The sequence below is a fragment of the Arachis stenosperma genome, chromosome 1 (assembly GCF_014773155.1).
Source record: "Arachis stenosperma cultivar V10309 chromosome 1, arast.V10309.gnm1.PFL2, whole genome shotgun sequence".
Classification (NCBI taxonomy): Eukaryota; Viridiplantae; Streptophyta; class Magnoliopsida; order Fabales; family Fabaceae; genus Arachis; species Arachis stenosperma.
The window spans coordinates 35,307,675-35,325,223 of NC_080377.1; the positions used below are offsets into that span (position 1 = coordinate 35,307,675).

Below are 17,549 nucleotides of genomic sequence, written 5' to 3' on the forward strand. Positions count from 1 at the left end.
TAATATTTATTTTATTATAATTTATTTTAATATAAAATTATTAAATATAAATTATATTAACACCAATTTATTTTTAATTAAAATCAATTTAACTTTCGTTTATAAATCTCAAACCAAACACACACTTTATCGTTAATGTATGGTACACAAATAGTTTTGATTTTAATTTGAAACTTTTATTTTGACCGAGATAGAAAAGCATGGCACTTGCGGAATTTAGGCAAAAATACACACATGGGCGGGCGACGTGTTGTGTTTGCCTCTTCCGTTTCGGCACATAATACGGAATTTCAAAAATAAACATGCACAAAATGACATACTATTATTTTCTTCTTTTTAATCTCATACTTTTATAAGAATCTTAACAGATTAGTGTGTAGTTTCCAAAAAGGTTGTGTAAAGAAAAATAAAGTAAAACTAAACTTTGTTAAATATTACTGTCCTTGTTTCATTTGATTACTATTTAAATACTTCACTCATATTTCAATGGAGAAAACGAAAGGTAATAATTATTATTGTATCGTTAAAATCACTGGTGGCAGTTGTATCCTATTTCAATTAGTTTGATTACTAATATAGTTCTAATTTTTCCTATTCATAGATAAGGAAAATATCTAGGGTGATAGTTTGGGCATATGAAAAATTGCTGCTGAGCTCTATCTACCTACTTGCAAGCCCCTACAGCAAAGTCAATTCAAAGTTTCAAATTCATATTACTACAACAAAGTCATTGTCATCTTGAAATTTCTTCCTACAATCTAAAAGAGTAATATATATATGTGATTTTAGTTAAAAAAATAATCTTAATATTTAATTTTATTTCTAATCTTTTTAATTTATATAAAAATTATTTTTAGAATTTAACTCCAACTAAAATATTTGTAAGAAATTGAATAAATTTAGATATTAAAATATTTTTAAAAAATTCATAAATATCAGGGACAATATATGTATAAAGTATTGAACTTTTTAATATTAGTTTATAATTAAAAATATAAATATGTTATTTATTATCATTTATATTAATGATAGTTTAACAATTTTTCTTTTTTATTAATGCTTTGTCGATCTCATTTTATTAATATTTTTATTTAATTCACATAAATTAAACTTTTAACATTTTGTGTCTCGTTATTAGTGTTTTTTTTCCAATCTCATTTCTCTCTTAAAATAACTTCAACATTGGCTGCACAATCCATCACTGACTCATATTTTACTTGCAAAGTGTAAACACCACTTCAAAATATCTTTGAGCTTATCATCTCTCACAATATATAGGTTAGTGCACTTTAATTTAATTTTCTTGCTTTCATGGAGATAGTTCAAGAGCTCCAGTTAGAAACTACAGGTTGGTTTCTCCCTCAAAATTTGCTTGGATTTCTAGATTTCTCTCATCACCCCCGCGCCCCTTTTTTGTTTCCTTTTTGTACCTCTCTTTAGGAATCTTGAAAGAGAAATAATTAAGAACTTAACAGAATCACTTTTTCATCTTACTGTATTGCTATTATTCTATAAGATTGAAACTTAAGAAAAAAGCAGAGCTTATTAGATTGAACACTACTACGTGTGTCTTACCTTCTATCTTAGTTTCATCACCTTGACAACAGCATAAGCAGTTTTTTTTAAACAATTATAATTAAGCTAACAATGAGTGAATTCTATTATTTAATATATCAGACTCTCAGTGATGTACCATGTCTTATAGGATTAGTAAGATAACTTTGAATTAGTTACTAGTTTGGTAATCATTATTATTATTATTATTATAGTTGATTGGAGTAGTACGAAATATTAAACTATTAATTCTCTTTGGTTAACTATCAGTCTCACGTGAGTATAAAACAACTGATAAAATAGTTTCAACAGAAATACGTGTCGTGTTGTTTCAATTGTTAATACTTAACTTTTCTTATGATTATTGCAATTTACTTCTAATTTTCTCTCAATTATTTTGTAAATTTATTAGAGTTTATAGAAGGTTGAACTGAATCAACTGATCCTAGCTTGTTACATGTTTGATGTTATTCCTCAGAGAAGAATTCAAGCAAAGACAGAACCTCTGTCTTTCATCAACACCAACAAAAGAAACAAACAATGTTAAAAAGATACAGAAAGTGGTTTTGTGTTTCTGTATACATAATCTTTCTCCTAGCAGGCCAATCTGCTGCTGTCCTTTTAGGAAGGCTATACTTCGACAAAGGCGGCAACAGCAAATGGATGTCGACATTTGTTCAATCGGCCGGCTTCCCGGTGTTACTTCCATTGCTCTTTTACTTCTCATCATCATCACCACAATCCAAATCCAACAACAACAACAAAGATTCCTTTAAAAATACCAAACCAAAAGTTTCCTCCTTAGTTCTCCTCTACATAGGCTTTGGACTTCTATTAACAGGTGATAACTTGATGTATTCATATGGACTTCTATATCTACCTGTTTCCACATATTCTCTACTATGTGCTACTCAACTAGCCTTCAATGCATTATTCTCTTACTTCCTCAATTCCCAGAAATTCACAGCATTCATATTCAATTCCATAGTCCTTCTTACTATATCGGCTTCCCTGCTCGCAATCAACTCTGATTCCAGCGAATCGTCTGGTATTCCTAGAGGGAAGTACATAATAGGCTTCTTGTGCACTGTTTTTGCATCTGCTGTGTTCTCCTTGTACCTCTCTCTGATGCAACTTTCATTTGACAAAGTCATCAAGAGGAAAACATTTTCTTCCATATTGGGCATGCAAATCTACCCTTCCTTCGTTGCTACATCCGGTTGTGTCATGGGGTTGTTCGCGAGCGGGGAATGGAAAACTTTGCACAATGAAATGCAAAGTTACCAAAAGGGGAGTGTGTCATATATAATGACTTTGGTTTGGATTGCTGTGACATGGCAAGTATTTTCAATTGGTATGATAGGGTTGATTTTGGAGGTGTCTTCATTGTTCTCCAATCTTATAAGCACTTTGTCCTTGCCTATAGTTCCAGTTCTTGCTGTTTTCTTCTTTCATGATAAGTTCAGTGGTGTTAAAGCTGTTGCTTTGTTGTTAGCAATATGGGGATTCATTTCCTATATTTATCAACATTATCTTGATGACCAAAAAGCCAAAGCGGATAAAAGTGATGATGCCGTTGAAGCTTCAAAGGGTGAAGTAGAAGTTTGTTGATGGAAGTTCTGATTAAATATGTCTATCTTACGTTGTTAATAATGTTGCATTCTTCTGAATTGCATCTTTCCTTGAAATAATACAAAGTATAGTTTATGCTGAATTATTGTCATTTGGTTGGGTTGTTCAATTGGCTATATGGTTTATTCGATTTATTTGATCCACCAACCTAAAATAATCGAATGGGGACGCACAAATAAAAGGGAAGAAAAAAAAGGAAAAAGGATAAGTTCAATAATTTAGTAATATTAGGGCTGTCAATGGGGCAAGGCAGGGGCGGGGGATGCTTCCTTGCTCCCCATCTCCGCCCCCAGATTTATTCCTTGCCCCCGTTCTCTGCCGTGGGGGAATATTGCTCCCCATCCTCATTTTTCGCGGGGACTCTATTCTCCGCGGGGACCCCATTTCCCATCTATTTGATAATTCTAACTAATTATTAATTTCCATATGAATAGAGATGTAAGTATCAATTCTATACAAAAATAACAAGATTTTATACAAAAAAACTAAACAACAAGATGGTGACTTCGTTCGAAATGACGCAGTAGGGGAACGCAACGGCGAGCCAGAGGATAGAGAAATGGACAAGGTGGGAGACGCGACAACAGAGAGGAGAATGGACACGACAACAAAGTTACAGAAAGGAACGCCGCAAATAGAGAGCACGACGTAGTGAGGATCATGGCACGGTGAGGTGTGACGATGCAGTGAGAAGGGAGAGCGGCGAGAGGGTGGCTGCAGGGATCTCCGCTCAAGTCCCCGCGCTTGCCTCGGGGGAATTTTCTCCCCCGTCCCCGTCCCCACGAGAAAAATTCTCCATAGTCAGATCTCCATTCGGGGCAGTCCCCGCAGGGATCTCCTGTCTCAGGAAATTTTGCCATCCCTAAGTAATATTAGATAATTGTTACATTTTTTTTATTTTGAACATTTAAAAACAATTAAAAGGTAGAACTGTAAACTGTTCAAATTACGTCCCAACTAAAAAATAAACTATGCAATGATATAAAATACATAAAACCACCTTACTATTTGGCATTAGCTATAGTTGGAGGGCTTGGAGCTACAACAAAAGCACGATTTAATGATGGTTAAAGCGGTGGCTAAAATTTGAAAAAACTGTGACTAACCCAAAATAGCTATGAAAGAGGAACTGTGGAGTGTGGACAATTAGAGGGTTGATTTTTATTTTGTTACATATTTGACGCTATTAGCCACGCTTTTAAGAATTGTGAAAATCTTTGAATAGCTATGGTCATTGTCTAATTAGCCATGGTGTGAAATACTGTATTGAAAAAAATAGCCACAGCAAACATGGAGTTAAATTTAACAAAAATGTTGTAAAATATATTGGCCCACAATTTTTGATATTCTAGATATTGGCAATATAATACATCTAACAAAAAAGCATGAAAAAAAAGCCTCCAAATTTTATTTTATGAGCAATGCTAGGGGGCCAGCAGTTTTTGTGATTGTTAGCCATCAACTAGCCATCAATCATGATTTGATGGTGTGAGATTGGTATGAGATTTCATCCAATGGCTCACCTTTCTCTGCTGGTTACATGCTGGCCCAAATTCAATAAAACTGCTGGCCCCTTAGACTTTTTCTTATTTTATTTATCAATAACAAATAGAAAAGAATATAATAACAATTAGCCAAGATAATCTCTGTCTCTTAGATAACTAAAAGTTTGAATACAAAATAACATTGATTTTCTATTTATTTTCATAATCCTTTGCCAAACTAGCGAGCCATAAGACGATTTATTCAAAATTCTTACTATAGGGCCACAGATATTTTTGTAGGATATTGTTGAGTAGCTTGCAAACTATTTATATATGGCAAGTAGAGTAGGCTGGTAAGATTAAAATCAAGTTTTGCGGTGTATAAAGCTATTAGTCACAATGATAACTAGAGGAAGTTTGTACAGCGTAGGATTCCACATAGGAATATTTGGTTCTTCATCAGCAATTACTGCTGATTGCCATTTGCCATTCTGCCAAACAAACCAAGTCAAATAAGCAGCCAAAATTTTAGAGGAACCTAACATCTTTCACCAAAGTTTCAAGCCAACTATTGATGTTAGACAAATAGGCAATGGAGCGAGGAATATAGTTCTATTGAAATTCATATTAACTGCTCTACATAAAAATAGAATATAATAATACAATCCCATTAAATAACCAACTAGGGTATACTCAACTACAGTCAACTAGATTTTTTTTTAATTTTGTTTTAAAAAATATGAATTTAAATTATCATAAAAAACATGCAAAATTTAATGAAAAAAAATTCAAAATCTAAAAGAAACAATCTAACACTAAATAATAACAAACATCCAAAATCATTGTAAATTCATTTTAAAAATTTCTAATAAAAAGAACATTCAAAAACAAACAAAAATAAAATATCCAAAATCTTTTTAAAATTTTAAAACCTAACAGAAAAAGACATCTAATAAAATATTAAAAAAAGTATAAAAATTAAAAAAATATTAAAATTATTAAAAAAACATCTAAAATAAAAAATAAAAAACATCTAAAACATAAGGAAAAAAATATCCATACTTAAATAAAAAGAAACATTTAAAATTAGTATAAAGTATTATCTAAAACTAAGAAGAAGAATAATGTATGCAAGAGAGAGGATGACAGCTGCGAATCACACAATGATCGGAGATAGGACGCGAGAGAGAACGTGAAAGGGAGCTGAATCGTGTAGCGACCCTTGTGTGGCCTGCTTCACGGGCGAGATCCAAGAGAGCTCCGAACATTGCATCGACGACATGATGGCGGGTTTGATCCTTTGCAAATGCTTCTGTGTGAACGGTGATGGAGGCGGCGCGATGGCGAGGATGAAGCCCATGATGTTGTAATGGAAAGGATGACCACCTGATGGATGCCGGTGACGTGGAACAGCTACAAAGGAGGACGCGCGGGGAGAGGCGACTACACGTGACGGAGGACTGGAGAGGGAGCTGATTCGCACGACAAGGGTGGTCCACCAAAGACACGACGACGGTGCGATGGGTGGGAGGAGGCAGACGTTAATGGTGCAACGGATTGCAGAAGGATTTATGACTTAAATTGTACGACGCAGATATCGAAAGGGTGCAAAACTGAATTATTTAAATTTCAAAATCAAGATTAGAGGGGAGTTGACTGAGTTGGCTAAACTATAGTTGGCCCTATACTTCTCATAATAATAACGAAAACGCATAGATAACTAATCCTCATTCAGCCAACTATGTAACAAATCAGCCAATTTAAAAAAAAAAAAACTGTTTATAAACTAACAAAAATTGGTTTAGATCGTTAAAAAATCTTACTATTGTTTTGTGCAATGTGCATCCCTTGCCGCCCTTCGTTGTCCTCATCGCGACATTTTACGCATTATAGATAGTCATTTAGGAGATTACACGGCGGTGAAGTAAAAGTTTAACAATTCTCAAGGTGCTTACAAGGTTATTTATCAAAATACATTTGTTTAATAATAATTTATAATATAAAGACTACATTATTTATTGTATTTAACATTATACAAAGAATCTACTATATATAAAGAGATTTAGCCAATTGTTTGGTACGTATATTTTGTAAAATACCTTTTCATATATTTATAAAAAGATTAATATTTGTAATACTTAAAATTAAAGATTTCTTAATAATATAAGAATAATGTATTTATCGTTGTAACTATCTCATATTAATTCATTAGTAAATTCAAATATCTGAAGATGCTAATTCTTTTAAAATTTAGATATATTTCACATTAAGAACTTAGATCTATATATCTCTCACACACACTAAAAATTTTTCAAGTATGAAATACGATAGAAATTGGCATATAAACTAAGGTTTTTATATATAAAATCTATCCAAAATACTTTTGAAACATTTTAAAAATCAAGAAAATATTAAGACATATCAATCAAATTGATTCGAAGCCAAACCAAAACAATTAGGGCGTGCTTTTATCAATTTCTTAGCATTTAAAATTAGATGTTTGTTTGAATTAGCTTTTTTTTTCTGAAAAAATGTACATTTTAAAAAATAAAATACTTTTATTAAGTTTTAAATATGATTGGATGTATTTTTTTAAAAAATTTATTAAAAAAATATTTGTTTTTTTTAAAATAAAAATAATAATATCTTGTTTTTAAAAAGTAGAAAGAAAAAAAGTTTTTAATTATTTTCTTTATCAAAAATATCTTTTATCATAATTAATAATTATAATTTATATTTTTAATCTTAATTTTTTTAAAAAATATTAATTTTTCATGTAAATCCTAATTTCCCTTCAAATCCTAATTTTCATCCACATCTATATTTATATTTTCCTTCAATTTTTTTACACTCATTATCATTTCAATTTAGGATAAAAATACTTTTTAAAGTACCTTCAATTCCATTAGACAAAGTTGCTTTCAAAAATTTTCACACACAATTTAATCTTAGCTCACATGCCCCTTCTTCAACACGAGGTTTCTTCTTTTTCATAATTTTCTTTTAAGGTGTCAATTAAAAAAAAAAAAATCCTTTTTATTGTTTTAAATGCCCAAAGGCTATGCATTTTTTATTTTTTGAATTTCTTTTTTCGATTTGACATTTAACAATATTGCATATTTTTTTATCTTTTTATTATATAGCATTTGAACTATTCTTTTTCATTTGGAGTAAAAAATATTGCACATTTTTTTCAGATATTTATTATATTTCTCATTACAAAAAATTTGAGTAGTGTTTAAGAACTCATGAAAATAAAAAAAAAAAATTATAAATCGAAGATAAAACTATTGAGTAAACCATCAGTTCAAACACAACTAAATAATAAAAAAGTCTAAAATACATGATCAAATCTTTTTTTTTTGTTTTTATATTCTTATCACATTTTGTTTCAGCACATGTTTCTTTTTTTTTTTTTTGAATTTTCTTCGTTCTAGAACTAAGTGACTCATCATGCAAAATGAAATTATGTTAGCATATAAAATTCTTTTATGCATTTTAGAAGATTTTGGCAAATTGGATGAGTTGTATCTCTTATCATCTGTATAAATTATAATAGTGACAACAGAATTGGAATATGAAGAAATACCACATTTTTATATTTATTTTTCTTCTATGCAAATGGTGAGTTTGGAAAACTTTAAATTTAATTAGTGATAACTAAACATTATTAATATGATTAATTGTACAATTATTAATTTGATTTTAGTTCACATGTGTTAATTAAATAATTTTGCTGTGCAGATTTTGATTTGGGCCAAAAAAAAAAATGGCAAGCCCAATCTGATTGAAGAAATTCAGCTTGGTTTAAAAAAAATACTTTAAAAGTTGTGGCAGAATTATTATTTTAGTTGGGCCAGATTTAATGAATATTAGCCCAAATCACTTTTGAAAGACCAAGATCTTAGTCCGAATTGAAATTAAAGGAAAAGGGAGAATTGCTTGATGAATTCGGTTACCCACTCACATGGGTTATGGAATTCAACTTTTTATTAACTTGATTTTAATGCAAGTATTGAAAACATGAAAGAGAAAGAGATTTTGATTTGATGGCATTGAATGCTGATCTACGTCACTAAGCAAGAGAGAAGCAAAATTAATTCACTTTTGTTTCTTCATTCAAATCACATTGAAAGTCTTCTCTCTTCTCTCTCATCTCTCTTCCTGCTTTCAGTCACTTCACAGCAACTATGGAAGAAATTTTAAGCTACCATCTGAAAGAAGAAGAAAATAGTGGTAAGTCCATTGTAATGATGGCATCAAGAAAAAGAAAATCTGAAGTATGTTATAGCTAAGATCTTTACCACAAAAGGTAAGATGTGGTGAAGTAATCTTAAGCTCTCCATACCCTAAAAAGGAAGAAGATGATCTCGATCAGAGGAAGAAGATCCTTGGAGGCATGGCTTGTCTCTGCTTTTGATCAACCACCACAGGAGGTAGCTACAGTGGCTACGTGATGGAGGATGCAGAAGTTGGAGCAGATGAAGCTGTCATCATCAAGAACTCATCAAGGGCTAGGAATCCTTCTTGGAGTGAAAGTCAAGATGGATGGCTAGGATTGATGAAGATTGGTGACCAAGGAAAGACACAGAGGTAATTGCATGTTGGGTTTTACATTTGGTTATCTCTCTTCTCTCTCTGGCTGAACCGGTTTTTTGCATGAAGAAGAAGAAGTTTAGCTTGGTTCAATAGTTTCAACCGTAGAGGCTTCCCCTTCTATAAATAAGGGAGAACAGCCAGGGCTTGAAGAAAGGAAAAGAGTGAAAAGCACAGTGTTCACATAGCTACCTAAGCTAACAGAAGTTCTTCTCCTTCAATGTTCTTTATTTTGTATTTTTTTGTTTAATTTTGTCTGTCTTGAGACTCATGGAAAAAGGTAAACAGTAAGGTTTGTAAGAAAAAGCCATAGAGCAAAAAAAGGCAGAGTGCACAAAATTAAAAGAAAAAGCCATAGATGTCCTTAGAGGTCCTTTGTACATCAGTGTTGTGCATCATAATTCTGTGGGAATCCCCTTGCAAGTTGGGTTAGCACTTAGCAGTTGAAAGCTTGGTAGTGAACCAAGTCAAGTTCAGGGTTGGGGTTAGATTCTGGACTTGTCCCAGATAGGAAGGGTTGTTCCTAGGAAGAATTGGTGTTTGTAATCAAAGATGATTATAGTGAAATTCCATCATTGTTGTGACGGAGACTGGATGTAGGCTACATTGCACTTAGCAGCTGAACCAGGATATATCTTGGTGTAATTTTCTCTCTCTTCTACTCTATTTCTGATTCTGCTGCATAGGAGACAAAACTAAAAAATATCTCCTGGCTGGTCACGAGACAAAACGAAAAAATCTCTTGACTAGGCACGAGACAAAAACAAGAAATATCTCCTCAAGTGTTTTAAAAGACAACAAGAGTTACTAAGCAAAAAAGGGGCTAAGATTCAACCCCCCCTTCTCTTAGCCACTGAGAAACCATCAATTGGTATCAGAGCTTGGGCTCAAAGAGATCAAGCTTTGCAGCTTGGAGAAAAGCTCCAGATGGTAGAAAATAGTGACTCAAATCTGGTGTCCTACAACCTGACAGAAGGACAGTCAAGCAACAGACCTCCTCTTTTCAATGGGAAAAACTTCACCTATTGGAAGGAGAGAATGAAGATTTTTTTGCAAGTAGTGGACTACAGACTCTGGAAGATTATCCTGGCGGGTCCTCAATTTCCAACCACCACAAGTGTTGAAGGAGTAGTCTCTCTTAAACCTGAAGCAAGTTGGACCGAAGAAGATAGAAAGAAGGTGGAGCTCAACGCCAAGGCTGTTAACTTGCTCAACTGTGCTATCAGCTTCGAGGAATACCGACGGGTATCACGATGCACAACGGCAAAGGAAATTTGGGACAAACTTCAAATCACTCATGAAGGAACCACCATAGTGAAGAAGACCAGGATAGACATGCTGAACAGAGAATATGAAATGTTCTCAATGAAGGAAGGAGAATCAATAGATGAAATGTTTGAAAGATTCAACATTATCATTGTTGGCTTGGATGCTATGGGATTTATATATCCTGATTCTGTGCTTATGAGGAGAGTTTTGAGATGTCTTACAAAAGAGTGGGAAACTAAGGCATTAATTATATTTGAGAGTAATGGTCTAGATTCTATGACATATGATGACTTGAGAAGAAACTTACTTGCTTTCGAAAACACTTATTTGAAAAAAGATTCAAAAAAGAAAGGAATTGGTTTTACATCAGTTATTAACCCCCTGGATGATGAATCCAGTGATAATTCCTCTGAAAATAAATTTGTGTTGTTTGCCAAAAAATTTAGAAAAATGGTGAAGCTCAAGGAAAGAGGCAAGGCAAGCAGTTCAAGAAAACAAAAGAAAGATTTCAGCAAGGTGACATGCTACAACTACAAAGAGACCGGGCATTTCAAATCTGATTGCCCTAAGTTGAAGAAGGAGAAGAAGCCAAAGAAAGAAAAGAAAAAGGGATTGATGGCTTCTTGGGAGGACTTGGAAAATGACTCAGACGATGATGAAGAATCAGAGACCAAGTCCCAACCATGTCTCATGGCAGATCACGTTGAACAGGTAGTCTTTCATAACCCTGACACTGAAGATCTTCATCTTATGATAGACCACCTTTCTAAAAAAATTAGATGTTTCTTGCTTGATAACCAAGATCTTGAACAACAAATCATCATTCTTAAAGCTGAAAATGGTTTTCTTAAAGATAAACTAAGGGAGGCTGAAACTGCTATTGAACTTATTGTAGAAAACAAGCAGTTAAAAGCTCAACTTAGAAGCTATGAAAGTGATCATTATATTGTTGCATACGTAAACTGTTTTAAAGAAAATGAAGAGTTGCTTAAAAAGGTCAAAAACCTTGAAGATGACTTAGCCAAGTTCACTCAAAGTTCTAAAAATTTAAATCAAATCTTGGCTAGTCAAAAACCTCTCTATGATAAAGATGGCTTGGGGTTTCACAAGAGTTTCAAATCTATTGAAAAACCTTATTTTGAAAACATGGCTTCATTTTCTAATGATACAATGTTTCAAAACCCAACAAGCTTTAGCAAAACAGCAATTCCAAGATTTTGTAGACTATGCAACTGAAATGGCCACTTTTCCATCCAATGTTTCTTTGGTGAAAGAATGATTGGTGACAAAGTTTACAAAGTTGTTTTTAACTACAATGGTTTGGGACATAGGAGATGGTTTAATGTGAAAGGATCCAAGAAGATTTGGATACCTAAGGTCACTTGAGCTCATTTTGTAGGTGTGCCTAGCATCCAAGCGGAGGGATAATATGTGGTACATGGACAGCGGATGCTTTAGGCATATGACCGGAAAGGCAACCTTCTTCATAAGGCTTGATGAGTATGATGGAGGGTTTGTCACTTTCGGTGATGATGGTAAAGGAAAAATAGTGACCATTGAAAAAGTTGGTAAAAGCTTCTCATCTTTTATAAATGATGTTCTTTTTGTTGATGGTTTGAAACATAATTTACTAAGTATTAGCCAATTGTGTGATCTAGGATATGAAGTTATTTTTAGAAAGCTTGTGTGCTTAGTTGTTTGTGAAAAATCTGGAGATATTTTGTTTGAGGCTAAAAGGTGCAATAATATGTATGGATTAACTCTTAAGGATTTGAAAGAAAAAAAAGTGACATGTTTTACCTCTCTTGAATCTGAAAAATGGTTATGGCATAAGAAATTGGGTCATGCTAGCATGTACTAAATTTCTAAGCTAGTCAAGAAAAATTTGGTTAGAGGAATTCCAAATATTAAATTTGATAAGGATCTTACTTGTGATGCTTGCCAATTGGGCAAACAAGTAAAATCCTCCTTTAAAACAAAAGATGGAATTTCAACAAAGAGGCCATTAGAGATGTTACACATTGATCTTTTTGGTCCAACAAGAACTCAAAGTTTAGGAGGAAAACACTATAGTTTGGTGGTGGTGGATGATTACTCTAGATTCGGTTGGGTACTTTTTCTTGCTCGTAAAAATGATGCTTTTCATGCTTTCTCAACCCTTTGCAAAAGGATTCAAAATGAAAAAGATTTAAAAATTGCCCATTTGAGAAGTGATCATGGAAAAGAATTTGAAAACCAAGACTTTGAAAAATTTTGTGATGATTTTGGAATTACTCATAACTTTTCACGCCCTAGAACCCCTCAACAAAATGAGGTGGTTGAGAGAAGTAATAGAAGCCTTCAAGAGATGACTAGTGCTATGCTTTGTGAAAATGAGATTCCAAAATTTTTATGGCCTGAAGCTGTGAATACAGCTTGTTACATTTTGAATAGGACTATCATTAGAAAAGGGTTAAAGAAAACCCCTTATGAGCTATGGAAAGGAACCCCTCCTAATCTTAAGTATTTCCATGTTTTTAGATGCAAATGCTTTGTACTTAACAATAAAGAAAACATTGGTAAATTTGATCCAAAATCCTATGAGGGAATGTTTGTTGGATACTCCACCACTAGCAAGGCTTATAGAATTTACCTCAAAGAACATAGAACCATAGAGGAATCTATACACATTTCTTTTTGTGATACTAATTCAATTCCTAGTACTGTGATAGAAGATGATACAGATTATGAAGATGCTATCAACAAAAAGGCCAGTGAAAAAAATCCTAAGTCTACCTAAAATAAAGAATCTGTCCGTCTAATTTTGTCTCATCAGAATGGAGGAGACATTTCTGTTTTGTCTCCTAAGCCAGCAAGAGAATCTGGAACAGAACAACCCACTGAAGCTCATCAAAGCTCAACATCACTCCAGAAACCAAGAGAATGGAAGTCCATGAGGGGTTATCCTCATGACTTTATCATTGGTGATCCCTCACAAGGTGTAACAACAAGATCCTCAACCAAAAAGCAAACCGAACCAAGCAACTTTGTTCTCTTGTCTCAAATGGAGCCTAATAATGTGAAGTAAGCTCTTGAAGATCCTTCTTGGGTCATAGCCATGCAAGAGGAGCTGGCTCAATTCGACAAAAATGAGGTTTGGATACTAGTACCTCATCCGAATGGTAAGAAGGTAACGAGTACTAAGTGGGTATTCAAAAATAAACTAGGTGAGGATGGAAAAGTTGTTCATAACAAGGCTAGATTAGTGGCCCAAGGTTACGATCAAGAAGAGGGTATAGATTTTGATGAGTCTTTTGCTCCGGTAGCAATAATGGAAGCAATTAGGTTGCTTCTTGCCTATGCTGCCCATAAGGGTTTTATAATGTTTCAAATGGATGTCAAATGTGCTTTCCTTAATGGCTTTATTGATAGAGAAGTGTATGTGGCACAACCCCCCGGTTTTGAAAATAAAGAATTTCCAAATCATGTTTTCAAACTTTCAAAGGCCCTTTATGGTCTTAGGCAAGCTCTAAGATCTTGGTATGAAAGGCTTAGTGCCTTTTTGTTGGAAAATCACTTTCAAAGGGGTACCACCAATACTACTTTATTTATTAAAGCATCTAATGATGATATTCTCCTAGTTCAAGTTTATATGGATGACATTGTATTTGGGTCGGCCAATGAATCCTTGTGTGAAGAGTTTGGAAAACTCATGACTAGTGAGTTTGAAATGAGTTTAATGGGAGAGCTAACATTCTTTCTTGGCCTCCAAATTAAACAAACTCCTAGTGGCACTTTTATTCACCAAGGAAAGTATGCTAAAGAATTAATCAAGAAATTTGGCATAGAAAATTCCAAACCAATGGAAACACCAATGCATCCAAACACTAAACTTGAAAAGGATGATGATGGAAAAGATGTGGATGAAACAAGGTATAGAGGAATGATAGGTTCACTCATGTATCTTACCTCCTCTAGACTGGATATTATTCAAAGTGTGGGTGTATGTTCAAGATTTCAATCTCACCCAAAGGAATCCCATCTTTTAGCTGTTAAACACATCATTAGATATATTAAGGGAACTAGTGATTCTGGCTTATGGTATCCAAAATCTGATGATTTTTGTGCAGTGGGGTTTTGTGATGAAGATTATACCGGAGAAAGGATGGATAGAAGAAGAACATTGGGCATGTGTTGCTTTCTTAGAAGCTCATTTAACATGTGGTCAAGCAAAAAACAAGTCACAGTAGCTCTATCCCCAACCGAAGCTGAATATATTTCTGCCTCTGCATATTGTTCACAATTAATTTGGTTAAAAACTCAATTGAAGGATTATAAATTAAAAATCAATAGTATACTTTTATTTTGTGACAATATGAGTGCTATAAACATCTCAAAAAATCCTGTTTTGCACTCAAGAACCAAGCACATTGAGATCAAATATCATTTTATTAGAGAACATGTGCAAAAGGTTACTATTGATATTCAATTTGTAAAATTCGAAGAACAAATTACAGACATTTTTACTAAACCCTTGTGTGAAGACAGATTCTGCTCTCTGAGAAATAGTTTGGGAATTATAGAATTAAATTCTATTGATAATTTGTGAAATTTTTGATTCTGTTTGGTTTTGTCTCGTAGGAAAGCAGGAGACAAATTTCAGGTTGTGATGAACGGGCATTGGTACAGGGGGAGACTAAACTATTGTTAATTTTCTTGGGCCCTACCAAACCTCCTTGACACTACTCTGACCCATTTTTTTTTTAGTTCCTCAATCTCATTAATCATACTTTTGGGAAGTTGTCTTATCAAATCTTGTAGGAAGAAGTTGTTGTCCAATCAAATCTTTATCCTTCCCTTATCCCTTGATTCTATGAGATAAACTTTCAGTTTTTAGTTTTAAAATCCTTCCTTGGTTAATAAACGCGCCTCTTAATGAGTAATAACTCCCTCAATTCTCTCTCCACTTAGCATTAAATGCTTCCATAACCTCCCTCCTCTCACCACTCTATTCGGCTTCTCTCTTCATCTTCCCTCTCCATTCTCCATTCTTCATATCATGAAATAGAAAGTTGCCTCAAGAAGAAGTGACCGAATCCCTCTCACAAAAAAATCTCCATTTTCTTCCACCTCTCAAACTCACACTCACATCCATATTCACTCAACATCCTCCTCATCCCCACCCTCTCAATCCACTGAAGCCATGCGAAGAAAGGTCATAGCCCAGAAAACATCATCGCGCAAGAAGAAGGAACCCGCGGTTGAAGAAAAAGATGAGTCTCACACATCTCTACCTCATCCTCCACCTAAGAAAGCAACTTCTGGCCGTAGCTCTCAGAAGACAAAAGGTTACGTGTTACGTAACACAAAAGAACCCCCTAATCTGGAATCCCTGGATTTCAAGAACAAATACGACAAAGGTCATTCTCATTTTGACCCAGGAAGGTTCAACTCTTGTGCATCTTATGAGTTTCACAAAGTTGTGTTGAAGAAACGTCACTTATGTGCTTCCTACATAGTGAACCTGGATTCTCTTGCTACCAAAGGAATCAACTTCCTCTCTCTTTTTGAGAATATGAAGTGGACTCCCCTGTTCAATATCCAGAAACCTGTATACCCTGCTTTGGTTCGGGAGTTTTATGCAAACATGAGGCTGATTGATGGAGCAATTCATTCCTATGTGAAGCGGGTTTACATGACACTGAACAGAGAAACAATAAGTGTTACCCTGGGTTATGTTGATGAAGGGCCAGCAGCTTATATGTCAGAAAAATGGGACTCACAAGTGGGGGGTCACTCTCCAGATTGCTTTAAATCAAACCTGCGAGAAGTTTTCGGCTTTGGATGACACTGTTTTAACTCACAAAGCTCTCGGCCCAGAAAGAGCATTGTTGCACAGAATCATCACTCACATTTTGACTCCACAGAGTGGCTCATACAATAGAGTAATTGTTTCCGACACCTTGGTACTTTTTGCTGTTATTACTTCATCTCCTATTTCCTTTGCATATCTCATGATAAGGCATATGTGGGAATGTGTTAGAAGCACCAAAAAGGCTAACCTTCCCTATGGCATATTTTTTACCTGCATCTTCGAACATTTCAATGTTGATTTACTTAATGAAGAAGTAGAGAATAAAGTTTCATCAATTAAGGGAGGAGGAGTTTCAGGTACTATGAAAGGGACCAAGGAAAACGATCAATGCCTTCTGACAGTGATCTTGAGAGCCGCCCAGCTGAGCCGTCCAAGGTGGCAAAATCGATCAAGGAGGTCCTCACTGAATTTTCTAACATGTCCAAACTGATGGTGCAATCTTACAAGGCCGCTCGCAAGCAAGCATACAAAAATGAAAAAATTTGGACAAAGTGCCAAGAAAGAGTTGGTCTGATGCTTCAGAATTTTGAGGAAGAGATGGGGGCTGCTGATAAGGATGATGAATCTGGATCTGAATACAATCTTTCTGATGATTGACTCATTTTTCTTTTGTTAAAAGTCTGGTTCTGTTTGGTTTATTTTGGTACTTTGTTGACTGTTTGGATACTCTAGACCTCTGTTATTTTGTTAAACTCTTGGATATTTTGGCTTTGGTTATATTTGTGTGCGTTCCATTGTCACTCTTTTGCAGGTTCCCCTTTGATGACAAAAGGGGGAGGAAAGCTGAAAAATTAAAAAGTTGAAAGAAACAAGGGCTGAAATCTTTTGTGATTCATGAGGAACATAGTTATTTTTCGATAATCCCTTTAATGCTCTGATATGTGAATAAATGCTGGATAATTTTTGTTTATGCTCTGATATGATTATGTTTTCCTTGCTATAAACTGATAATTATTTTGCTATGATATGATGGCTGGAAAATGTTATGCATTTAATCAAATATTTTGGTAGCAGTTTTTGTGGAATTATCAAATGATTTTCTCTATTTATATACTCTGTACTCAAAATATTTTTGATTGCCATTGAGCAGAAATTTATTTATATGATAATAAATTAGTTTGTTTATCACTTTACTTCTGCTCATAAATCAAGCTATTCAA

The 17,549-nt window shown here is 34.0% G+C and overlaps 1 protein-coding gene across 2 annotated transcripts; it reads left to right on the forward strand.

Moving 5' to 3' along the window:
- The first annotated feature begins 1,137 nt into the window (after positions 1-1,137).
- Positions 1,138-3,268, forward strand: LOC130960673 (probable purine permease 11). Of its 2 annotated transcripts, none has more exons than XM_057886125.1 (2): positions 1,138-1,348; positions 2,033-3,268. In XM_057886125.1, the coding sequence occupies exons 1-2, from the start codon at positions 1,312-1,314 to the stop codon at positions 3,163-3,165; spliced, it is 1,170 nt and encodes a 389-aa protein (XP_057742108.1). In that variant the 5' UTR covers positions 1,138-1,311; the 3' UTR covers positions 3,166-3,268. The 2 variants fall into 2 exon arrangements, with proteins under 2 accessions (XP_057742108.1, XP_057742115.1); XM_057886132.1 differs by having other exon boundaries at positions 1,207-1,348; positions 1,967-3,268.
- The last annotated feature ends 14,281 nt before the right edge of the window (positions 3,269-17,549 follow it).